Here is a 25,834-nt window from a genome sequence, read left to right on the forward strand (position 1 = left end):
TCGTCCTCTGCTCAGATTCCTTCACGGGTCCCTCACTGAGAACGGACAACCAGAGCCCATGGGTGACCTAGACCATTGGGACAAATTAAATATACTCGGCAACGAGAACCAGGGAAGAAGAACTGGAAGTAGGTGAGTTTCTTTTTTTGTTTTTGTTGTTGTTGGAATTCAGTTCTTTATATAATGTCCCCTGTAAAAACAAAACAGAATAAAAACAAACCAAAAAGAAGGGGCAGGGCAAATATTTTAAACAAGGAGAAAGGAAGGAACAGGAAAAAAAGGTAGAGTACTTATTGCTTCTCCTCAGCTTTCTCCTTGGTCTCGTCTTCGGACTCCTGGTTATCTTCCACCGAAAGCTTCTAGCTTTTTCAGCCCCTTTCTCGGCATTACCACTTGTGCCCAGTCTTCCTTTCTTTTCTCGCTCTTCGGTCTCTTTCCTGCATTCTTCAAACTTTGTCTTGAATTTCTGTGCATTTTCAGCTTTGGGGAAGCGGATGGCCAGCTGCTTCAGCTTGGGGCACCCGTCAGCAAAGGTGGCAGGGTGTACCAGAGCCGTGCACAGTCATTGCCTGTGCTTGGCTTCAGCTCCATCACCGGCAGGATCTAGTGGTTGGTGAATAATTTCAAGGCCTTGTCCCCCCTCTGCTTCAGGAGCTTGACGTAACCAGTGCCTTGTTCCTTCCATCCTGGGAGATCATTCTCTGAAGAGAATCAAAACAGCTTTGCCCGCATTTTGAAAAGCTCCTCTTCATCCCTCCAGCATTTTTTAATTTCTTGCTCAGGAAGAGAAACTGTAGGCTCAAACTGAGGGTCGTGGTTGGACTCGTCTGCATTCTCGGTGGAGGTATCATGGTCCTCATGGATGTCCTTGGCGACCACCATGACGGCACTGTGGTGGTGGCACGACTGGCTCAGTCTTCTCTGGCTCCGGGGCCTCCGCATCTCTTAATTTTTTTTTTTTAATTAGTTTTAGCACCATCACACTTGGCTCCCTTTGTCTATCTTGTCCTCATCCCCACTCCCCCCAGGTGGATGGGTGCCCTTTGTCTAATTGCCACCCCCCTCCTCCCAAAAGCCCCACTCCTGCTGAGGGAGGCAGGTTCCAGCCCTTCCCCACAGCCAAGCCAAACTGGCCAGTTTTCAATCTGGGAGGCAGGTAAGGGAGCAGCGGAAGCATAAGAATAAGCAATAAAACTGGGTTGGCTGAGAACAAAACCTCACACATGCCCACAGCTCAAAGACAGAGAGAGAGTAGGCAAGGCAAAAGGGACTAAATTAAAGAGAATTACCAATAATTGTTATTGAGAGCAGATTATTTTCTAGAAGACTTGGTTTAAAAAAACAAAAAAAGGATTGGTCACAGCAGCATTAGCAGAGAAAGCAGTACTGCTTCCCTTTTTGTTTTAATCTTAACCTAAGCACAGAAAAAGAACACATATTTAGTTAGAGACATGAATGTGACAAAACTTTTATTTCAAAATCTCAAATTTTGACTAGCATAGCACCACTGACATGGGTGCCCTGAAAGAACTTTATGATTTGATCACCAGAAATTATTATGCCAGGCTATAATTAAGGCTAACCAATCAATCCAGGTTAATTCAGGTAGAAACGATCATAGGACCCCTGGGACTGGTTTTCCAGGGAACCTCTGAATTAGCCTATAAGCACTACAGCTTGTCTGAGGACACTGGCCTGCAAGCTTGCTTCTCACATAGAAACTGACCAAGAGGTAGATGCAATTCCAGATGCCACCTAGCAGAGGAAAGGTAGGGCTCCAGCCACTGTCCTGGAGACAGGCCCAGGCCAAGTCCACGTAAGTCTGAGATGAGGTGAGGGGCAGCCTCTGGCACCACCACCTCAAGAAGGAAGGGAAGGAGGGCTGCCACTGATCTTCCCGTGTCACTGGTTCTCCCCAGGCCCAGGGAGGGTCTCCTGTCCATGCTTCCTGCCAAGGTTAATCGTAAGACACTGGTCCCCACACCACGTAGAGGGTGGATGTAGAGCCTCCTCGCATCAAGTCCGAACACAACTAACCATTAGCCACACACACACTGAATTCCACAGGTGACCCCGTGTCCTCCAGTGGTCTCTTTCCCACACCTGCTGGAAAGGAGAGAAATAGTCTTCCTTTCCTCCCTGGGAATCTGTTCACAGGAGATGCCAAGCCCAACTCTGAACATTCTGAGTTTATCCAGACAGGTGTGTAACTGCACACACTAGATTAAGAGGAAAAAACACGCTGATTTTTGTTTCAGGCTACACATATTTAGCTTTCTAAACACAAAAATTGAAGGATTTCTCTCAATTATACACAATGGTTGGTGTCTAAGAAAGCTGTATAAAGAATGAACTCATGTCCATACATGAATTAAACTAACTTCATGAGCTCTACAGAGAGACACTAACGTGTGCGGTTTCCCTGGAAGCACACAAGCCAGGGCTCAGCCTGACACAGGTGCCACCAGCAGCCCTGATCGCACAGGGTGAGGCGACCACAAAGCTGGTCGGGGAAGTGAGGCAGTGGGACCCAAAGACCCAAATGTTTAACAGTCTCAGATGCTACTTGGTGACTTCTATGTTCTGGCTCTCCAACCCTCTCATAAAGTCTGGGAAATATTTGTGAACACTGCTAAGTTTGGATTTCAAACATGCAGTATTGACCTGGGGCAACAACAAAAGTTCACATTCTATAAAAAACTATAGTATATAACAGTAATAAATCCCATGGTTTTTGGTTATAACTGAAAACAGCAATCTAGGCCCTGGGAACGAAGCCATAGAGGGCGAGAATGAAAAAGCGAAGCGGAGAACAGGTGTGGCGTGTCATGGGTAAGGTGTGTCAGGCTGGACTGGCCCTGAAGTCTGGATGGAGCAAAGTGTAAATGTGCCGTGAAAGATCCCACAGAACAGGACTCCACATCATCAGAACAAAGACAAACACTAGCTCTTTTCTGACTTCCAAACGTGGAACTGTAACATGTATACAAGTTGGTTAAAATACTGCTAAAACAGCACACACAGAAACAGTACCTTACTGGTCACTCCCTACAAGTACATACTCCATTTACAACCTTGTTTTTAAAATCAGGAAAAATTGTTAAACCATCTATCCAACAGTGATGTTTTCAAAAGTATATACACCCAACAGCCCAGAGAATGCTCGCTCTGGACCCAGTGTCAGCACCATCAAAGTGCAGTGTCTGTGACTGCAAGTCAGACAAAAATAAAAAATACAGTACTTTCTGAGGCCTAGGACTACCTCAAAATAGGCTCTACAGCATTTGTGGCCAACAGGTGTGTCGTCCTCAAGGGCCTTTTAGACGGGCACAAAGTCGCCACTGGTTACACATAAGTGAGTTTTGCATCACTGTTCAGGTATATAATATTCCCATCAGAGGGTATAGGAAATTTAAATGCTTCACAGAGTTTTACAAAAATTGCTAAAAAATTTTTTTTGCACTTCGATTTTTAATTTTTACATGTGCCATGTTTAACAACATCAATTAGAAACTACTTTCTGATTATATTTCTCAACCCTAAGGAAGAACTTGGTTTGAGGGCTGCGTCCCTCTCTGAAAGCGTGCCTTTCACTCAGAAATGCAGCAGCACTAGTGCTACACATATTAGTTCTCCTCTGAGCCACTGAAATTGGTAAGAGCCATTGGGCAGCCTGAAGCCTCAAACCCAAGGGTATTAGCTCTCAACCAAGAGATTTTAGTTTCCTACAACTGACATCGACATTATCTCAAGAGGTCAGGGTTAGAGCAAAGTGCTGGGAAGACTGCTGGTCTGCCAGCGCAGGCAGGTAGTCTTAGAATGTTTATACAGGTGGCTGGACTGACTGAACCTCTTGCCGCACTTCAGGCAGGCATAGGGTTTTTCACCTGTGTGAACACGGATGTGCTTCTTACAATCTGTCAAGGTCAGAAAAGTCTTGCAGCAGATTTTGCAGGCATACTTGCGAGCGCCCTCTACAACCAAGACGTTGTGCTCCGATAAGGCCTTCTTGCATTTGGACAGGACATCAGCAGAGGCCCTGGTCAGCTGTGGTGGGCCGGGCTGGGAAGGGTGCCCATTTTCAAATGAGGACGTGGCCCCATTCATCATTAGCTGGGAGCTGGCAGAGTTTTCTGGGATCTGTGAGCTCCTGACAGAAGTTACAATTGGCATTTTGGGAGCGATACGGCGGTAGTATGGAAAGTTACTGGCCTTTCCTCTTGAGGAGCCCATCATTACCCTGGAGAAGGAGGAGTGGAGGCCCAAACCAGACCTGGAAAAATCCATTCCAAACTGTTCTCCTTGATAGCCGGAACTCTGCACACAGGGCAGGCCCATGGCTTCCTGCATAGGCCTCGCAAAGTGAGAGTCTGCAGGCTCACTGAACGGGTTTTCCACATGAGAGCCAGTGGCCGAAGAGGGCCCGCCCACAGGCCCAGTCTCTGGACTCAACAAATAAGGGCCCTCACACTCCAGCCTGCAGTCACTAGTGGTGTTTGGGATATTATCATCATTGTTCTGATTTGCACTAAAGTTACTTCCTCTGCTCTTGTTAAGAAAATTTGAAATGCTAAAAGTGGACTTATGATCTAAGTTGTTTGTGACTTCTAAAATATGGATGTCACCTACCCTGTCAGTGCTAGACTGGGGATCTGAAAAGCTCCGATCACTGCTTTCAGGGCTGAGGTCTATCTTCTCAGCATTGACCACAACCCCTTCCACTTCCACAGATTCGCTGCCTTCTGCTTGGGAGGTCACGTCGCTCACTTCATCCTGAGGCTCAGGAGAGCTCAAGGGCTCAGATTTCACCACCACTCTCATGTGCTCCTTCTCACCAAGGCCAACCTCAGGATTTTCACACTGAAAACCACCTTTCTCAGTTGCAGCTTCCTGCTCAAAACTAGTCTCAACCTGAGTTGCACGAGAGGCCATGGACAACTGTGCCATGTTGCCAGCACTGTTGTCAGACTGGCTGGGCACCTGGGCATCTTCTTGAGCACCGAAAGACTGGTCGAACATGATGGCACTGTCTTCCTGGTTGTCGGTCATTCCATCGGCCTTAGGGTTATCCACAATTTTCAGGGAATCTGGCAAGAAGAATTCTTCTCGAGAATGAACCCCTGAAGACCCATTCTCTGGCGTAACGTTGGAAATGGCAGACTCATCCATGGCAGGTCGAAGGCGCTGCCTGGCCCTTTCCTCTGCAGACTGCTTCCGCTTATGAAGGCGTCTCATGGGGAAGGGCGTGCGCTGGTCCAGGTTATTGCGCATTGAGGAGCTCATGGGGGCTGGCTGCTCCTCGCCACTCTGGTTGGAATTGAGGGCTGAGCTCACTATGCTTAGTCCCAGCTGCTGCAGCATAAAGAAGCGCTGCATGCGGGCGCTCTGTTCCTGAACACGCTCGCTTGGGGGAGACATGGGCAGTGTCCTTGTCGTTAAGTAATGTTTACATGCCTTAACAACAGAGTTCAAATGCAGGTGAGAGGCTGCCAATAAGACATCCATAACATTGCTCTCCCCCAACATGAGGGTGGAGGTATACATCATGTCAATCAGTGCGGCAAAGGCCTCCGCTGTCACTACCTCGCTATCCAGCTGGATCATGTTCATGGTCTGATCTCCCTCTGCCACTGAGAACAGGGCTCGGAAATGCGTGCTGCAGGCTGCCAGTACAGAGCGGTGGGCTTTAAAATGCCTATTCCCTACTACAATGACACAATCACAGAGCTGGCCGTGAAGTCTTTGGTAGTTCAGTTGCTGGAAGATCTGTTCAAAGTGTCCAGGAAAATCCATGGTCCTATGGGAAAACAAAGTGTTAAGACTTAGAAAAGCTTAAGACAAAGCCAGAGCACAGAGGGTGTGATGAAAAAGAGAGGCATGGACAGCCAAGCTTGGATCTTTAAAACCTTGTGATGTTTTTTATAATGGGCACAGACTAAAAACTCGTCAAACAAGGGGCAAATGCTGATTCAGATACAGCTCTGGAAGCATGCACACATGTGGGATCAGCTATGGCTGCTTACAGGCTCCCTTTACTCTTCATATGACCCACTTTTAACATTTAACACTTAGGGCCTATGTTAGAAAAGGCCAACTTGTGAATAATAGAATATCTACCCCACAGAAGTTAATTCAAGTTCTGCATTCCCTAAGGACAATGAATAAATTCCAGAGTCTTTCAGTAACTTAAGTGAAAGGGGTAAATCAATATTAGTGGGGAAGACTTCTAGTTATAGATAGTAGATTGCACACATATGCTTAACTCTACTCTCCCGCCCCCGACACACTCATTCCTGAGACCTCATTAAAATATACTAAAGTTTTTTTTTGTTTGTTTTGTTTTATTTAATCCTCACCTGAGGATATTTTTTTCCATTCATTTTTAGAGAGAGTGGAAGGGAGAGGAAGATGCTCGGGGCGGGGAAGAGGGGGAGATCAATGTGAAAGAGACACATCAATAGGTTGCCTCCCACACAACCAGGAATCAAACCCAAGATGCTTTACCACTGACCCACACCAGCCAGGGTCGTTTTGTTATTTTAAAGGTATAAACCCAGAAGGAAAAAAAGAATTGGAAATAAATATCAATAGCATTTTGGAAGCTGGTGAACAGGTAAATGAATGATTGCTAACTGACTTAGCATACCCAGAAAGCTAAAATCCTAAATTGGCAGTGGATAAAACACCCTGACTTATATATAAGATCCCCACCCACCCAAAGGCTCAGGAACTGATTGCCGAGGTGCCAGGGGAAGTGGAATGGAGGTGATACTCAGACAGGAGGACCGGATGGAAATCTATTCAATAAAAAATAATCCAATGGAAGCTCTGTGCCTGTGGCACAAGAAAGGTAAATCTATAGAAACAGAGTTATTGGGGGCTGGGGATAGGATCATGGTAGGACTGTAAATGGGAAGAGGGAATTTTGGGGGGATGATGGAAATGTTCTAAAATCAGATTGTGGTATCCCAGCTGGTTTGGCTCAGTGGATAGAGCCTCGGCTTGTGGGCTGAAGGGTCCCAGGTTCAATTCCATTCAAGGGCATATGCCTGGGTTGTGGGCTTGATCCCCAGTAGGGGGTGTGCAGGAGGCAGTCAATCAGTGATTCTCTCTCATCACTGATGTTTCTCTCTCTCTCCCCCTCTCCTTTCCTATCTGAAAACAATAAAAATATATTAAAAAATAAAATTAGATTGTGGTGATTATTGTACAACTCATAATTTCCTAAAAATATTTGAATTATACACTTAAAACAAGGAATTTTATGGTATGTACATTATGCTTCAATATAGATCAATAAATTATACCACAATCCTATCTAATAAAAGAGTAATATGCAGATTGATCATCACTGCAACACACAATATAGCTGCCCCCATGTGGTCAAAGATCCTGCCCCCATGTGGACACAAGATGGCCACTACAAGATGGCCAGCAGGAGAGGGCAGTTGGGAGGCACCCAGCCTGCAAGGGAGGGCAGTTGTGAGGGACCAGGCCTGCAAGGGAGGGCAGTTGAGAGGGACCAGGCTTGCAAGGGAGGGCAGTTGGAGGTGATCAACCCTGCAGGAGAGGGCAGTTAGGGGTGACCAGGCTGGCAGAGGAGGGAAGTTGGGGGCAAACAGGCTGGCAGGGGAGCAGTTAAGCATCAACCAGGCTGGCAGCGGAGTGGTTAGGGGGTGATCAGGCTGGCAGGCAGAAGCGGTTAGGGGCAATCAGGAAGGCAGGCAGGCAAGCAGTTGGGAGCCAGCAGTCCTGGATTGTGAGAGGGATGTCTGACTGCCCGTTTAGGCCCGATCCCACCGGACATCCCTCCAGGAGTCCCAGATTGGAGAGGGTACAGGCTGGGCTGAGGGACAACCCCCCTGCCGTGCACGAATTTCGTGCACCGGGCTTCTAGTAAAAAAATAAAGGGGAAGGGGGAAAACAAGAGATGAACAAGATCCAGATTGGAGGGGGAGAAGTATAAAAGACTAACTTACCAAATAACTGGCATTTCAACCTAGCATACTAATTTAAAAGGATAGTGACATCCTGGTCAATGTTTTCTTCAACAAGCAGCAGAAATATGATTATATGAGGAAAAATAGCCTCCTAATTTTTTGAAATGTTAGTCACCTTGAGAAGAAACTACAACTCTTTTCCACAAAAGGTCATTCACTGGAATGCCACCTCTTAACCTTCAATCCCACTTTCTATGGAAAAAGCATAAGTAGCAAAGATATTGTGGTCTCAGAAGCACCATTTTGAGGAAATTCCCAGAGCCTAGAGACCTTAGAGAAGAGACTCCTGAGATAGCAAAGCACTGCCCCAACAAAGGCAGAAGTTGAAACAATACTGGAAGATAGGTAAACAGCCATACAATCACTTACCTCCCCTTTCACCTAAAGATCATCAGCCCTATGCTAGATGCCCTAACAGCCCTGGAGATCAACTCAAGTTGTCAAAACACTTTAGGGATGACTGGAATGTCCTGCTATGCCTTGTTGTCGGGCCATCTTCAAGGCAGTGCAAAGGCTAAGGTTTCCTTTTCTCTCTCTTTTTATTTTTATTTTTTTTTTATATTTTATTATTGATCTTTTACAGAGAGGAAGAGAGAGGGATAGAGAGTTAGAAACATCGATGAGAGAGAAACATCGATCAGCTGCCTCTTGCACACCCCCTACTGGGGATGTGCCCGCAACTAAGGTACATGCCCTTGACCGGAATCGAACCTGGGACCCTTGAGTCCGCAGGCCGACGCTCTATCCACTGAGCCAAACCGGTTTTGGCTCTCTCTTTTTTAAATCCTCACTTGAGGATATGTGAGAGAGAGAGAGGGAGAGAAAGAGAGAGAGAGGTTGAGACTGAATTCAGAGGGAGACATAGATGGGTTACCTCCTGTACACCCTGACCTGGGATTGAACCTGCAACCTAGTATTTTCCCTGACTGGGAATCAAATCCACAACCTTTTGGTATACGGGACAACGCTCCAACTAACTGAGCCACCCAGTTGGGGCAAGGCTTCCTTTCTCTTAAGGGGCTCTGGAAGTTGTGAAACTAACATGGTGATATTAGAGATGATTAAAATCTAGAGAAACACCTATTCTCTAAGTTAGTAACAGTGTGCAATTAATCATTTAGCGATATCTCAATATCATTTAATCAATTTATGATCTTTTAATTTAGCAATGGAAATCCAATCCACCAGATCAAAGCTAATCTTAGCCATAAAACTGGCTAATTGGATTACTCAACTGATCTTTCCAATATCAAGAGTGTCAGAAAGCACTTCAGTATAAGTCAGAGTTCTTAAATGAATACAGTAAAGTCCACTCCACTGAGATTTATGATTATAGAATGTTGGGAAGGGAAGCTCACAAAATCTCCAGGAGGATGGGAGAGCTATACTCGAATGCCCCAGAGTGCCCACCACATTGTGGAACTGTTCCAGAAAATTCATTACTGCCACTGCCACCTCTACCACCTGCAGCTTTGCATGGAGCTTGCTCTGGATTAGCGGCTCAGAAAGAGTAGTTGACATTGTACCTTCGAGACCAGCACTGTCCAGTAGAACGTTTTACAATGATGGAAATCATCAGCATTGTTTCTCTGCTGTCTGCTAGTCATATATGGCTACGAGCACTTGACATGTGGCTAGTGTAACTGAGGAACTAAACTTTTCATTTTATTTAACTTTAATTAACTTACTAGTAAATGGCTTGCCCTAGCCGGTTTGGCTTGGTGGAGAGCATCAGTCTGCAGACTAAAGGGTCCCAAGTTCGATTCCGGCCAAGGGCACATACCCTGGTTGCGGGCTCGATCCCCAGTGTGGGGCGTGCAGGAGGCAGCCGATCAATGATTCTCTCTCATCACTGATGTTTCTCTCTCTCCCTTGCTCTCTGAAATCAATAAGAATATATTTTTAAAAATAAAATAAAATAAATGGCTACCATATTGGAGAGTAGTTCTAAATGCTCAATATTGTTCCATATTGCTCACATCTGCATCCAAACCCACTCAAGTACGTATGACCAAGGGAACCTTAGCTCTTATATCTGCACTATAACCAGGATTCTACCTTGGGAAAGTGGGCTCACAATTTAAAGGCTACCCAATGTAAAGGAAGGGGTCTTCAAAAGATTCTTGGCAGCTGCAAATGACAAATGTCCACTACAATATCCCATTGACAATTAGAGCCCCTCTACAGGCATATAATGTATAGATGACTTTGGAAATGCATAGTTGTACTCGGTAATAGGTGACCATCTAGAAGTGAAAGAATGAACCAAAACAGAAGGCCAGAATATCCAGTGTTACAATACACGTGTGCAGGCACTGCAGACATCTTCAACTAGCATTTATTAAACCTTGACTCCTCTTCCACAGCCTATGATAAGAAACTAGGGTAAAATTTTAAAAGCTCTGGGGAATTTAAAACTGAAAATATTGTAAAATATGTATTTGTTAATTTCCTTTAAAATAATAATAATTACATGGTAAACCACTTTTATATAAAATATATTTTCCCCTCAGAATAATGAGAAAAATGGCACTGTTTTACATTTTTGCATTAACAGAAGACATCTGGATTCTCCTATTTTCTTGTGCATTCAGGCTTTTGCAACATTACATATCACATGGCCTCTGGAAAACACTGTACATTCATGGGAGAATGAGTGTGAAAAAAGCAAATAAGTCTTTGTATTATTATGAAAATAGTTTTGACCTCACAGATCCCTTGAAAAAATGTGAGGGGCCCCTATGGGTCCTTGGACTGTACGTTGAGAACTGCTAATCAAACCAAAATTCTAACTATACTGGAAGGATGGAGGCAGGGAGTGTGCATTGAAATGCATAGACCAAAACTAGTAGAATTATAAGGAGAAATTAACAAATTCATAAAAAAAATCTTATCTCTAACCAAGGGGAAGTCAATAGATGTCTAAAAAATTAAGAAGCTCTAAGTATATAATTTAGTATACGCATACAAAGATCAAAAGAATTGCATCCAGCCGGTGTGGCTCAGTGGTTGTCAACCCATGAACCAAGAGGTCACTGGTTCGATTCTCAGTCAGGGCACAGGCCTGGGTTGTGAGCTCAAGTCCCAGTAGGGGGCATGCAGGAGGCAGCCAATCGATGATTCTCTTTCATCATTGATGTTTCTCTCTCTCTCTCTCTCTCTCTCTCTCTGAACTCAATAAAAACATATGTGGGGAAAAAAGAATTAGCTAAAAGCCTTGGGGAAGAGAAAATGGAAAGCAGAGAGGCTAGGGCAGTGATGGGCAACCTCTTGAGCTTGGTGTGTCAAACTTCGCCAAAAAACTGAGCATAACTCGGGTAGTGTGTCACTTTGAGGAAAAAAACATTATTTGGCAAATGTTTCATCCTCAGGAGCAGCAAATGTTTCATCCTCGGCATGCGGCCGCCTCAGCGGCCGAGTGTCATCAGAAATGACTACGTGTGTCAGTGCTGACATGCGTGTCATAGGTTCGCCATCACTGGGCTAGGGCCTGGTAGTTTTCTTAACAAATCTTGTAGAACTCTTTGATTCTTTAAGTGATCTGTACTTAGCAAACTACATATACTTTTGGCATAATTTGTTTTTAAAACCTAAAAAGAAGAGAGCCGAACAGACCATAACCACACACATACACAAAATTAGAAAAAGTTACCAAAGAATTACTCCCCCTCTCCTGAAAAGGCATCAGTACCAAATAGTTTTATAGGAAATATCTATTAAATGCTATGGAAAAGATAATTCCTACGTTATTTAAACCATTTTAGGAGAGGAAGCTTCCAATGATCCAATATTCAAAGAAATAGTTACTTTATCACATGTCAGGCAATGCAGTTAAATGTAGTATATACTGACCAATATTTCTGAATATAAGGATGAGTTAGAGAAGGGCAATCTGTTGCTGTGAGTGCACTAATAGACATTTAAGAGAAGCTATTTAATATCCAGTAACACATGCATAACTCATTAAGGTGAAAGTGCAGCCGTGAGTTAAACCAAATGAGAAATGCAGCTGATGCACCAGCATTTTTAAAGTATGTTTTCGCCACCCCAAAATGCCATACCAAGAATGAATTGGAAATAGCAGGGCATTACTATGATGCCCAAAAGTGATTCCAAAGACCATGAATATGAAAAAGGCTTAGATTTACAGCATCTTAGGTAAGTTTTCCCAGAAGCAGACCATGAGAGAAGGATTCAAGTGCAAGTGATTTATCAATGAAGTGCTCCCACAGGAGAAACTGGGGGTGGGGAGCATGAGAGGAAACAGCAGCGGCCAAGCAAGGGTTCGATTTGGGGCAGAATTCCAGCCTTAGCCTGGTCTAGCAGGAGAGCTCTGGAGTATAAATGAGTTTAAGCCACCTCAAGGCAGAGGAACTGGTCTTTTGTAGCCCTGCATTAGTCAGTCAACAGCTAAGAGCCTCTCCAGGGAAACAGAACCTGCCAGGCACTTCCAGCTCTCTGGGCCCATGCACAAAGTGATGCCGGTCACCGGAAGACCTAGGCCTCAAAAGAGTCACAGATGCAAGCCATTAGCAGCAAAAGCATACAGAAGCTGCACGGCGGGTGCACAGAACCGATAAAAAGGATCATGGGGATCTGGTTAGAGCCCAGAGAGTATCTGCTACTCACACTATACTAAAGAATAAGTGCAACCATATAAACAAACATGCTACTGTATGTTAGGAAAGGACATTTTTGTATATATACTTAATATGTTTTATTCCCAATCCCCCAGTGCTATCCCAAAATTATTAAGTCAATGAGGAATCTCAATTCAGTTCTTTCATTCTAAAATGCCACTTTACATTAAGAGGTCCCACTGTAGTAAACATTAGTAAACACTGTTTTAACAAGTCATTAACAAAATAATATACCACACATAATTTTCAATTGAGCTTTCTGGCATAATTAAAGAAATCTCATTAATTTGGGCATAAAATAAAACTAGTTGTTATTATAATGGTCTGTCAGTTAAGGCTTTGTACTTAGAACCCACAGAACGCAACCCTGGCTTACTTAAGCAAAAGATATCTGAGAAAACAAAGACCTGGGAGGGTGAAGAACCAGACAGCTGTCAAAGGAACTTGGAAGGGTTAGGAAGCAAAATCCAGTCACACTGGTAGAGTAGGAAGAGTCTCCTTTAGCTACTGCTTCTGCAATAAAAGGCCTCCACCAGTTCCTTCAGAATGGACGTCACATGCTCAAGATTCAAAGTTCCAGGGAGAGCTCCTCTATACTGAGCTTAGGGACCCACCCCCGCCCCTGATTGTGCCGGGAAAACAAAGGGGAAGGGTCTTTCTGTTTTTTACTTATGTAGTGGAAGGCTGGTTGCCGATTTATCCACCTAACAAGATTACACATAAAAGGGGTATGAGTGTCAAGATAATTCACAAATAGGAAATCAGAGTGCTATCAGGAAGGGAAAAGAGCCTGGGGTTTTTTTAGTAATACTACGATACATTAGGCAACAAAGTGATAAGGACAACCCAAGAACTAACACGGCCTAATTTATATTCCATGTTCTGTATAAAAATAAGTCACAGGAAATAAGGCAATGTGTATAGCAGATTGTATTTTCTAAGATGGCAGGCCACATTAAGATCTCCCATCCTGCATGCTGTCTTACAATGTGATATTTACACTCCTCTCACAAGAGATGGGATCTATGTTCACTCCCCTTGAAACAGACAAGTCTAAGACTATGACAAAAGTTACACTATGTAGCCCAACCGGGTGTGGCTCAATGGTTGAGCGTTGACCTATGAACTAGAAGGTCCCAGTTTGATTCCCAGTCAGGGCACATGCCCGGGTTGTGGGTTCAATCCCCAGTGGGGTGTGTGCAGGAGGCGGCCAATCAATGATTTTCATCATCGATGTTTCTCTCTCTGAAATCAATAAGAAAAATATATGCGTAAATTTTTTTAAAAGTTACACTATATGACTTGTGAGCTAGATCATAAAAGGTAACACAGGTCTTTTTGGCTCTCTCTTGGAACCCAAACATCATGCCACAAGTAAGCCCAGCTGAAGTCTAGCTGACAGCCAACACCAGGCATGAGGTTTGCCTTCAAGATGACTTCAGCCCCAGTCACAATCTGACAACAACCACATGACAGATCCCAAGAGAGAATCATCTAGCCACGTCCAGTCAACCTCTACAACTGTTAGAGAATAATAAAATGGTTTTGTTGTTTTAAACTATTAAGTTTTAATGTGGTTTGTTACACAGCAACAAATAACTGCAACAATGTGAACTTAACATCTTTCCACAAAGCAACATTCAAATACTATCTCCAAGGAACACATTTTTTTGTCTACTAAACCTTTGGGGAAATATCACTTTTCACCCATTCTTAGTCCATGTAGTTCTAACAGATCAGATTGCTCCAAATTTCTGAGTTCCACAGATGGACAGATGATCCAGAAAGGCCTTGATTACAGAGATTGTTTCAGAAATGGGTATAGGACCCAAGCCATGCCAATTAGAGTTTGCCCTCAAGACTTCTGCTGGTACTATCTTCACCCAGATCACAATCTATGAGGGAGATGTAAGTCTGATGGTGGCCAAAGCAGTGTCAAAGACAATGTCCTGACGTCATCAACATGCTGGCATCCAGCCACGACTGTAGTTAGCATCACCCTAGGACTTCCTATTTCACAAGTCAATGAATTCCCCCTTTTACCTTAACCTGGTTTATGTTGGATCTCTGTCACACTGTGAGGCTCGAAGCACAATCTCAGAAAAACCTAAGTAACACAGCTAGCTATCTTGAAACCTTTTATATCTAGAAGAGTTATTTTAAAAATTCAGTTGGGGAGATGCCGGAAACAAATCAGTTTCACTAAAAGAGAGATGTTGACAGGAAGCCAGGAAGGCCGGTCAACAACCTTAATTGCTCTAACCACTCACCCTTTCGTATATTGTTAGCTGAAGCAGCCTCCACCTTGGTTTGTCCCATTAAGTTTTTGTTATTTCCTGCCTAAGGGCTACATGTATATTTCTGTTTATCTTGACTAAGATGTTTTCCCCAAAGCCTCAATAAAAGGGATGGCAGAGCCAGAGCAGTCAGTAGTTCTCCCACTAGAGGTGGACTACCGCCTGGCCCCCCATTTCGCCAAATTGAATTTCTTCAGTCTCCTTTCATTTGTGTGCGGCCATTCTCCAGAACTCGAACCCTGAACCGGAACCCTGGACCACGCGGGACGTGGAAAGGGATTCCTACAGGGAGACACAAAATTTGTTAGTCTGTTCTGATGGAAAGTAACTATAAATCTAGATTAAAAAAAACCTCTCAAAGCAACTCTAGCAAACTCAGAGGTCCAGCCTAAAAGCTATAAAAGAGCTCATGCTGAAAAGTTAAGTGTTTTACCTAAAGATGCCTGTCTGAAGCCTTCAAATCAAATTAAAAAGTTTCAGGTCTCTTTAATGATTTCAAAATGTGACTCTATGAGTCTATATAGCTGGAGGAGAAACAGCAACTATCAATTTGTAACTGTGTCTGACCCAAAGCAAATATACACCACAATATTTACTAGTACAATATTTGTTATCTGCTAAAATTGCTATTTTTAGCAATTTCCAAACTAAATATAATTAAGAAAATATATTTATACCACTGCTCATTATATTATCATGGATAATCAAGAATTGACTGTTTTCTCAATGGATTTACTTTCCTAATAATGCTTTACTTAGACTAATTTTTTAAAAAAGCTCATTTGTGTTCTAGGAGAACAAGCCAGTTAATAGTACATTTTAACTATTTGATTTATATACTGACCTACCCACATGCTTTTCAATAATATACTTAGTTCATAAAGAAAAATACACCCATACTCAAACATCATCTACCACCACAGCAAGTGATTTACTGCCTGTCTGCCCGGCAGGACCTGCAAAGTTGCTACCGACAGGGAAGCATCTTAACATTTTAAGAAACTCTTAACATTCAATATCCCTAATCTAAATAAAATCCTAGCAGAAAAAATAACAACTTTTCCTCCACTTGTAAAGATGATATAGATAAGGACAAACGTAAGACAACAAAACCAGGCAAGTCCCAGTCAAGCAGGCTAGGACTTTTGACAGCGCTCCAAGTCTTAGAGTCCTAGAACATTCATCCATTGTTCGGATTTGACTAAGTGGAAATTAGGAAAGGCTGGGACTAGATAGGCATACAGATGCCCACGGTTAGCCCCAGATACCAGATCTGTCAGCCTAATTTCATAATCTCTCTGGTTCTGCTCAGTCAGAAACTGACAGATTAAGTCTATTAAAAAGGGAATCTGGGCCTGGCTGGCGTGGCTCAGTGGTTGAGCATCGACCTATAAACCAAGAGGTAACGTTTTGATTCCCAGTCGGGGCACATGGCCGAGTTGCAGGCTCGATCCCCAGGGGGGGGGGGGGGGGGGAGGGGGGGTGTGCAGGAGGCAGCCGATTAATGATTCTCTTTCATCATTGATGATTCTATCTCTCTCTCCCTTCCTCTCTGAAGAGAATCCATCAGTGAGTAAAGGTGAGCACCACTGGGGAAGTCAAGCCAATGCCAGAAGCCCTTACTGTCTCGCTCTACACTCCAACTCTCCCCAATTTGCCACCTTGTTTTCCAGTTCAACATTCCTGTGGATTAGCTGACCTAGAATTTCATAACTCAGTGCCTTAATAAATTATTTGTTGGATAAATTTCAACTGTATGTTAATGAAATATAACACCATATTACTCAATAGTCATTTTTCTAAGAGCCCCAACTCTCCAAAAACAAGAAAAAGTCTCAGAATATCCAAAATAACTATCAAAACCTATGTATGAAAGATTTCCTCATAGGAAAGTCTCCCAAGCCCTCTTTGTTTTAAACAAACAAAATTCAAGTTTTTCTAGTTTCTTGATTGAAGATGAGCAATAGCAAATCTAGAATATGAGGAAGAGCTGGCTGCAGGTTAACAGCTGCAAAAAGAGACAGCTGACCCACTAGAAGAGAAGAGGCCCAGCAACTTGGAGCCCTAGAGATTTCAACAGCCCTGGAACGTGCTGTGTATTTGGTATACAAACTCATTCATCCTAAGTTTTAAAGTGCTGTGGAACAGAGATTTATATGGCATAGTCCTGTCACAGATGCTTAGTAGAAACAAGTCATACGCAAATAACCATTAAGTGCCAAATAAGGGATAAAGTGTACATGATGGCTCAAAGAAAGCAAAGGTTATTTAAAGTGTTATGGTGGATTTGGCAACAGAGGTGGGTATTGTTTTGGATTAGGATAAAATGAGATATAAAATATATTCTAGACAGAGGTAAAGGTAGGGAGAGGTTTGAGGTGGGAGAAGCTATGTATCCATTCTGGCTGGAAAATAGGTAAGGGTAGGAAGGTAGGTATTGGATAGTGAACGCTCACAACTGATGTTAATAATTACAGCAAATTAGCATATAATTTTGAACTAAAGACTATCACTTTTCAGATAACTTTTGTAAAAAGCATTTTAAAGTTTAAGCACCGTGTCAGTCAAGGTTCTTGTTTGTAGCAACAGAAAGTGATTTAGCTAACTTAACTAAAAAGCAACTTGCTGAAAGGTCATTCGTTTGTTCACAGAATTGATGAGAAGGCTGGACACCTGAGCTTGAACTAGGCAGTAAGAACAATCCCCACACAGCCACTACTACAAGAATGCTGACTCTACAGGGGATTTAATCTCACTTTGTCTTCACTATTGTTATTTAGTCGTGATTCTTGAATACATTCGTGCCTTTTTGATATTATGTGAGATGAAACAGGAAGTACACTTGAAGTCATTGTGCTGCACACTGAAATAAGATGTTGTCTCAAGGAAAATAACTTGTGCAATTTTTGAATCACAAACAGCACTCATTGCTTTTTTCATGGAACACCATTTTTACTTGGAAGAATGAGTGACAAACTATGGTTATTCAGACTTGAGTATTTGTCAGACATTTTCTTGGAAATGAAGAAAATGAGCTTGTCATTTCAAGGAAAACACCTAACAGTATTTCTTGCCTATGATAAAATCTGAGCTTTCAGGTGAAAATTTAGAATTCTGGAAAATGTGTCTGTCACCGTGAGCTTGACTGCTTCCCAATGTTTAAATCCTTCAAATCATTAGAGATATTAATGAAATGTGATTTTAAAAAATCTTACCTTATAATAGACAAATATGCAAATTGACCGCACCTTCGCTACGCCCACCAAGAAAAAGTTGCAGGGACGCTGGGTGCGGCTGAGCCCAAGGCCGGGAAAGCCGCCCGAGGCTTTCCCGGCCTTGGGCACCAGCGGGGAGCCTGCGGCCGATCGCAGGAAACCACTGGGGGTCGGCTCCTGCGATCGGTCACAGGGACGCTGGGTGCGGCCGAGCCCAAGGCCACCGCCCGGGGCCAAGCCCCGACCCTGAAAGAAGGCAGAAGGCGGTGGCCACAGCCAAGGCCTGGGTCCCCGGTGCAGGCAGCCAGGTGAATGAAGGTCTATTGCACGAATCTTCGTGCAAACGGGCTACTAGTATTATATAATAAATGTGTCAACATTTGAAAGATCTGCATAACTCAGTGAATCAACGTTTTCCAAATGACTAATGTTGTAGCCATGATGTTATGTTACAAAATAAGGTATGGGTAAAAAAGATATACATTCAAAGTGCAAGATATAAATTAATGCATTTTAATGTAACAATATGAAAAGTTCATTGATATAGTTTCAGATTCTACATTGCAACTAAATTGTCCTTCCATTAAACTAGACATTAAAGAGATTTGCAAAAAATATAAAACAATGCCACTCTGAGCATTCCCAGTGCACAGATGTTGGTTTCAAATACCATTCGCTAATAAAAGGAACCAGGGCTCCCTGGAGAAATGTCTGATTCTAGGACTGAGGCAGGAAATATACAAGATATGCCTGCAGAATCTTGTAGTGCCAGAAAGTCAGGAAGTGCTTAAAAGAAACAAACAAATAAAATAATGGGAATATGTGAAAGTGACATAGGGCCCAACAGGAGAAAGCACTCTCAAGGCCAAAGCTGGAACAGTCTGAGCAAAAAGATAGATAAAATAGCATTTTATTATAACCCAAAGTGTAAAATAAATATCCATAGGTCCATCCTGATATAAACCGTTGATTAGATAAATAAATGGGAGAGAAGAGACAAATCTCCTATGCAGAATTCCAAGTAATTTATGTAGCTACTCTGCCCTCAATGAGATGGAGCATTCTCCCCACTCCCCATTTTTTTTAAAAATATATTTTATTGGTTTTTTACAGAGAGGAAGAGAGAGGGATAGAGAGTTAGAAACATCGATGAGAGAGAAACATTGATCAGCTGCCTCTTGCACACCCCCTACTGGGGATGTGCCCTGCAACCAAGGTACATGCCCTTGACCGGAATTGAACCTGGGACCCTTGAGTCCGCAGGCCGACGTTCTATCCACTGAGCCAAACCGGTTTCGGCCCCACTCCCCATTTTTAAGCGTGGGATGAGCAATAGTGACTTCCTTCCAGAATGCAATACAGAAAGGGAGGGGAAAAGAGTAACTTTACAATGAAGAAATCTGACAAACACTACCTCAGGCAAGTGATCAAGGACAACATCAATGGTCAGAAGTCATGTTCACAGTATGCATGTTATAGGTGTCATGTGTTGATGTGATGAAAATGGCACTTTCTCCCTGTGGTCTTCCCCACAAAACTCCATAACCCCACTCTAATCATGAGAAAACATCAGACAAATCCCAATTGGACAGTCTACAAAATAAGTTGGGTGGTAGTGGGTTAGATGGATAGGATGAAAGAGTTAAATGCCTACTAAGAGCCAGGTTCTGTAGGTACTTTACATCTTTTATTTCTTATGGATGATTGTCAAGCAGTGATGTCATCCCCATGACTAGGACCAACATCATCCAACTAGTACAGTAAGTGAAGGAGAGTTATGAACCCAGGTTCAACTATAAAACTTCACTTTGCTGTAATGGGAGCAAGCCCCCAGTAAGACATGTGCCAGGTGGATGATGACAGAATACTCAGGAGAGAACAGTATGTAGTTACGAGTGTGAGCAAAGGCTAAGAATAAGGATTATGAGGATCGAGAGAGTAAGGGGATGAAGCTGAAAAGCAGGGTCAAGGTCAAGAATTGGGGAGGGCTGTTTTAGAGTGAAAAGACAGGTGTGTAAAATAACAGCTAAGGGATTGAAAATTAGAGCAAGGGTTGTGGAAGAGGTGGCAGGAGGGTCTTTTCTTCTCCTCTTCTCTTACTCAAATCTTCCCTTGATACCAATGCCACATGCCACCACCACCGATCACATTGCCAAGCCTTCACCATGGTCAACAGACCCTAGTTTGGGAAGATGAGGAGAATGCAGGATGAGCTATGCTTTCTCCTCCCACTGCCTCCTCCCCAATGCTGCCTTCCAAGAGTCTGGTACAGAACAATAATCAGGGATCAGAGCTTTGGGGAGAAGGGGAGGGGAACAAAATATATTCCTGGTAATAGGCTCACCTGTCATATGGGGGAAACCTTGGCCTGCCCAAACCCTGTCAGGAAGGTGGTCTGTCAGGGTGGTGGCCCACCAGCAGAGAGTACTGTCTGAAAGATGGGCATGCCCAAGACAGCAAGTTACATACATGACCGACTGAAAACAATACATTTAAACTTAAAGTAATTTATGACAAATTTCACTGCTTTATCCTGTTTAGAATTTTACAATCACACTGTAACTGGCTTAGAAATTTTCCTTTCTTGGGTACTACATTTTCCTAAAATTTAAAAAGAATAATCAGCTAGCTGATTATCTAGAATAAAAGAACATCTGTAGCCAATTAAAGCTCTAAAGATCATACAAACTTCATAAAGGTATTTTAAAAAACCCATAAATGGCTTCTTTTAGCTACTTAAAAATCTGAAGCTATATCTATTTTAACATCTGTTTAAAAAGTCTAAATGTATTTTCCCTCTATTACTTATAAAATGTTGCCTGCCATCCCTTAGTTACCCCACACACACCCCCAAACTTCTCAGCAATTTAAAAAAAGAGCATTCCTTCACTGCCTTTTATCCCTGATAGATCAAGAAGCATATTCTTTTTTTTTAAAATATACTTTTATTTATTTCAGAGAGGAAGAGAGAGGAAAAGAGATAGAAACATCAAATGAGAGAGAATCATTGATCAGCTGCTTCCTACACACCCCACTCTGGGAATAGAGTCTGAAACCCAGGCATGGGCCCTTACCCAGAATCGAACCATGACCTCTGGTCACACTGGCCAGGCAAGAAGTATATTCTTAATGAACGACACTATCAAGAAAAGAGTCAGGCCAAAGCTTTAACGACACTATTATTGATGATACCTTTCCAGAAGAAAAAATAAAAAATAGATTTAATTCATTTTCATACCTGGTTTACTTTCAAAGTAGTATATTCCTTAACTTCTGAATCATTTATCAAATCAACAGCATTTAGCAAGTGACTGATACTTTACCTGCTAAGTTGCTTTTGACGTTCCACTCAAAATAAAGACTACATTGTATGTTATTAAATGTGTTTAGATTTTTGCACTATCTGTGTGTTCCTCTCACAACTGAACCCCAAAACAGTGGGTTTTCTTCTCCCTATCCTTCCTCAAATCCTCTCTGCTGTAGAGACTAAAACAGAAGGACTAAGGAACTGAAGGTCTCGCATTTTTAGAGGAAGACTGTTGAATGGATTTTAAATTATAATCAACTAATTAAGATGTAGTGAAAAATCAATTATACCAATTAACAATATCATGTTCAGAAGAAAAGGGGGAGCAATTCACCCTAATCATATTAAATTTAAGAAGTTGGAAATAAAGCATTTGTAAACTTGTTATCAAGTACATAAAGTAACAGAATAGAGAGTCTAATTTCTAAAAGCAGACTCCACTCAAACATCCTTTAAGTTAGTAAAAGAAACAAAACACTTTGTTCATTTCCATTTATATAAGACAAAAGTACCACTTCCATTAGGATTCCTTCAATAACAAACTTTCTTCAGAGTACAAATTTGGAAAATTAATTGGTTATAATTACAATCAAGTTAGTGCTCCAACACAATTCCTAATCTGAACTGTCAGAAAGATAAATCAAAACTTTTAGCAAAATTATGTGTCATCCCCCCTTCAAATTAGTCTTGAGATTAAAAGCCACTATTCAGTGATAAAAATGATGAAAACAACTGTAAAGAGCAATAGTTCACTCAGAAACAGCTGGTCTTTTAGCATGAGAAGTTCACTGCATACTTAGACAAAAGTTGCAGTGTAGTGTTACATTCCATCCCACCTGCTACACTAAAACTGGCTCTCCTAGACAACATACATATTTGAGAAATGTTAAGTACAGTAAAAATCATATGCTTAAAATTGACAGAAAGTATTTGTTTACAATAAATTTACTTTTTTTTCCTCTTCCCTTCCAAGAAGTTGAGGCAGAATGAAGATTCTGTACTATAGCAAGCTTTGCCATATCTGACTGTACACAGATATTAAATCCTACCCACACTAAAGAACTCAATAAAATTCATGCTAAGTACTTAAATACTAAAACATTTACATGCATTTTGTATCCAAGTGATTTTTAAAAAGTACTTCAACTTCTCATGATAGTCTTTCAACAAAGCTTCTTTTGAGAGCGCTGACCCATAAATTTAGGAAAACACTCCATTGGAAGATGATTTCCTTTCAAATTTTACCACTTTCAGAATTTTTCTAGAGGCACCTCAATGAACCAGAAAATAACTACAGTATGTTTTGACACAACTTTTAGGAGAAAAAAAGGCAGACCAGGAAACAAGTTGATTACAGAACTTTTTAGTAAGTCCTGGCTCATGTACTATGTAAAACCCAAGGGCCCAGAACAAGTCTTCAACCAATGAGTATTACCTGGCAGCTCATCAGGCTGGCTGCAGTGGCCAGGCCAGTCTTCCCAAGTTTGCTGGCATTTCCAGAGGGGGTTAAAGCAATAATAGGGGCCTTCGCTTGGGTTAGGGACTTTTATCTGAAATTCTTTTTCTTCCCTCCCCATCTGATCTCTTCCCCCTACTCCTACAATTTTAGCTTCTGGCCAACCACCCTCACCACAGAAATCCTACAACTTCAGCATAAGAAAAGCAAGTTCTCCATAAAATAGAAGCACCCAAGCTACCTTTTTAAAATTATTTAAGGCACAAAAGTCCATCCAAAAGGTAACAAATCATCAATGATGAGGAAGGCACAGCATTCTCTTCAACCTCTAAAGGAAGATCCCAATGTGTGTAACATCTTCTATTTACTACAACTGAAAAGTACAGGTTGGGGCAAACGTAGGTTTACAATTGTTAGTATAGAAAAATAATACAGTATCTATGTATATAAAAGCCTAAGCCACCGTTAAGACCTGAGGAGGGGACAACTGGCTGGTAGCTATGACGTGCACTGACCACCAGGGTGCTCAACGCAGGAGCTGCCCCCTGGTGGTCAGCGCGCTCGCCCCCCCCCCCCCAATTAGGACTGGGTGGGCAAGACACCCCAGGGGGCCAGGCCTAGGGGCCCCACCTGAGCGCCTATTCGTGCACCAGGCCTCTAATTAATAAATACAGAAGGGAAAAAAAACAACACACCTCTATTTCGCGTTACTCAGAACTGTAAATCTATTTTGGAAATATTTTTGTTTAATTCTTGAATGTGAAGGATTTCTTACTTCTCTACTCATTCAAATTAGCCAGAACTTGAGCATACTACTTAGTAATCAAGACTTTTCTTTGCCTTTACCTAGAAATTTTCCTCCTAATTAGAATTTGTGTTCCTTTCAGAAGTTCGTTTCTACAGTACCTTCCACTATGACCGAATGCAGACTGACTTACTAACAAATGACTTTTTTTTGGACGGAAAAAAAACACCTGATCTTCAATTCCCCCTTAATTCCCTGTCTTATGTATTTACGTGCAAATCTGCAAGGGGAGAAGGTGGAACGGCTGTTCTTACAAAGCCTGGAAGTAGTGGGCATTCAATAAACGCCTATAAGCACTTGAGTCCTCGGGTAACAACTTGGGCCATTCCAAAACACTGGCTCCACCCCTCCGGGGTCAGCCGCCAGTTCCCGATTCCAGACCGCTCTGGCCTCGCGGTGGTGATACGAAACACTGTCGCTCAAGGAGACCCAGGATGAGGGCGGCAGATCCCAGGCTGTCGGTCCGGAGACCTATCCCACCCCAACCCGGTACCCAACCTCTTCGCCCGCGGATCCGAGGGAGCAAGAGCCTCCGCCCAATCCCGCAGACAGACAGCCTGGCGTCAGGACACGGGGACGCCTGCGCAGAACCCGCCTCCCATCCTCCCGACCCCTCCGCTAGGAAGGGTAACAATACCTCCTCAGAAAGACAGGCAGGGTAGGCGGGGGGCATCCGGACGCGTCTGCGCTCTCCCCAGAAGCCTTGTCGCGACCCAGCTTAGGCCGCCAGCCCAGCGCCCCTGGTGCTCAACCGTCTCCACCTGAGCGCGCCCGCGCACGCTACCACCACTCGCACTGACAGGGTCTCCTCACCTGAGCCGGGCTCCGCCCCCCGCCTCGCTGGAGAAAGCAATGACCCTTCTCCGACCCGACTCCACAGTGTCGGAGGAGGCGGGAACGTCCAGGCTGGCGTCTCCGTGATGGGATTTCCTACCGCTTCCGCCCACCCTCCCCGCCCACCCCGCCTCCCGTTCCCCAGCTCCTACAGCCCGTTGGCCACCTTACTCTGAGAACACCGCGGCGGCGGCCGACAGTAAACGGAAGTGACGCGATGCGATATCGCCTACTTCTCCTCCTCCCCTGCCGGACTGTAACCAATCAGCAAGAGAGGGGCGGGGGCGGGGCAGGAGAGCAACCAACCAACACGCGGAATCCGGAAGAATTTCCTAGGCTCCGGAACACTGGCCAATCCCTGGCCCCAGGAGTCTCGCTGTGTTTACTACCGACCGAATCCGCGAGCGCTGTGACCAATCACCGCTTTCCTTACAACACGTAAAACTGATATCAAACGCCTTTAAGGCGGGACTCATCACTAAGCGGCTTTAGGTTTGGCTATAGAAAAGCTAAAGTGTGTGTGTCGCAACCAATCAAGACCCACTGTGGTGGGGGCGGGAGGGTTTTCTGCCTCACTCCACCAATCACAATCACGATTGCCAAAGGTTCCACCTGTCGCGGGACCTGAAGGATTTTCCCACTCCCCCAGCGCCGGCCCTTCCGAGATCAACCGTCTCCCTGTTGGAAGAAGAGTGTGCTTCGCGGGAGCCACACACACACCGGTTAGAAGTTGATTTCTCACGCCGTTGACTTTCGGAAAAATAAAATTCCAAGAAGGTGTTTAGGTTGAATTAGCCGAAATCTAGGCTGCAAACGTTGAACCAACGCTATAGCAGTTGATCCCGACAGCGCCCCAAGTCCAGGGCGGGGGTGGCTTCTTGCAGTTCTGGCGCCTGAGGACTGACGGGATGGGCTTCCTACTCACACATGCTTCACGTTTCGTGCCATAGGTCACAGAAGCCTACAATCTCCAAAACCAACTTCCTCCAAAAAACAAAAACAAAATTAGACACGTAGAATGGTCGCGTACTTTTCTGGGACGCTGTCAGAAAAGAGCAAGCTCTGGGGCGGCTCCCGAGATCCCAGGTGCACCCTCGGCTGGAGAGTCCGAGCCCTGAAGGGAGACTGGCCATCACAGCCTGTCCGGGAGCTCGGCCTGGATCCAAAGACAAAAGCAGGCTGGGGATACCTCGGGTTTCTTTTGGGGGAGAGGAAGGGAAGGTGTACACTGTTAAATGTCTCACTGCCTCAGAACTTAACACTAAAATATTATTAGAGCT

The 25,834-nt window shown here is 43.5% G+C and overlaps 1 protein-coding gene and 1 pseudogene across 3 annotated transcripts; both read right to left on the bottom strand.

The window, feature by feature from the left end:
* Positions 1-231: 231 nt before the first annotated feature.
* On the bottom strand, positions 232-1,396 carry LOC103286424 (ran-specific GTPase-activating protein-like; annotated as a pseudogene).
* A 59-nt stretch (positions 1,397-1,455) lies between these two features.
* On the bottom strand, positions 1,456-24,734 carry ZBTB5 (zinc finger and BTB domain containing 5). Of its 3 annotated transcripts, none has more exons than XM_028146043.2 (2): positions 24,726-24,734; positions 1,456-5,797 (listed from the first exon to the last, which is right to left on the bottom strand). In XM_028146043.2, the coding sequence occupies exon 2, from the start codon at positions 5,791-5,793 to the stop codon at positions 3,763-3,765; it is 2,031 nt and encodes a 676-aa protein (XP_028001844.1). In that variant the 5' UTR covers positions 5,794-5,797; positions 24,726-24,734; the 3' UTR covers positions 1,456-3,762. The 3 variants fall into 3 exon arrangements, with proteins under 3 accessions (XP_028001844.1, XP_008140118.1, XP_054582727.1); XM_008141896.3 differs by lacking the exon at positions 24,726-24,734 and adding an exon at positions 24,534-24,645; XM_054726752.1 differs by lacking the exon at positions 24,726-24,734 and adding an exon at positions 24,358-24,645.
* Between the last annotated feature and the right edge of the window lie 1,100 nt (positions 24,735-25,834).

The sequence above is a fragment of the Eptesicus fuscus genome, chromosome 15, assembly GCF_027574615.1.
Source record: "Eptesicus fuscus isolate TK198812 chromosome 15, DD_ASM_mEF_20220401, whole genome shotgun sequence".
Lineage (NCBI taxonomy): Eukaryota > Metazoa > Chordata > Mammalia > Chiroptera > Vespertilionidae > Eptesicus > Eptesicus fuscus.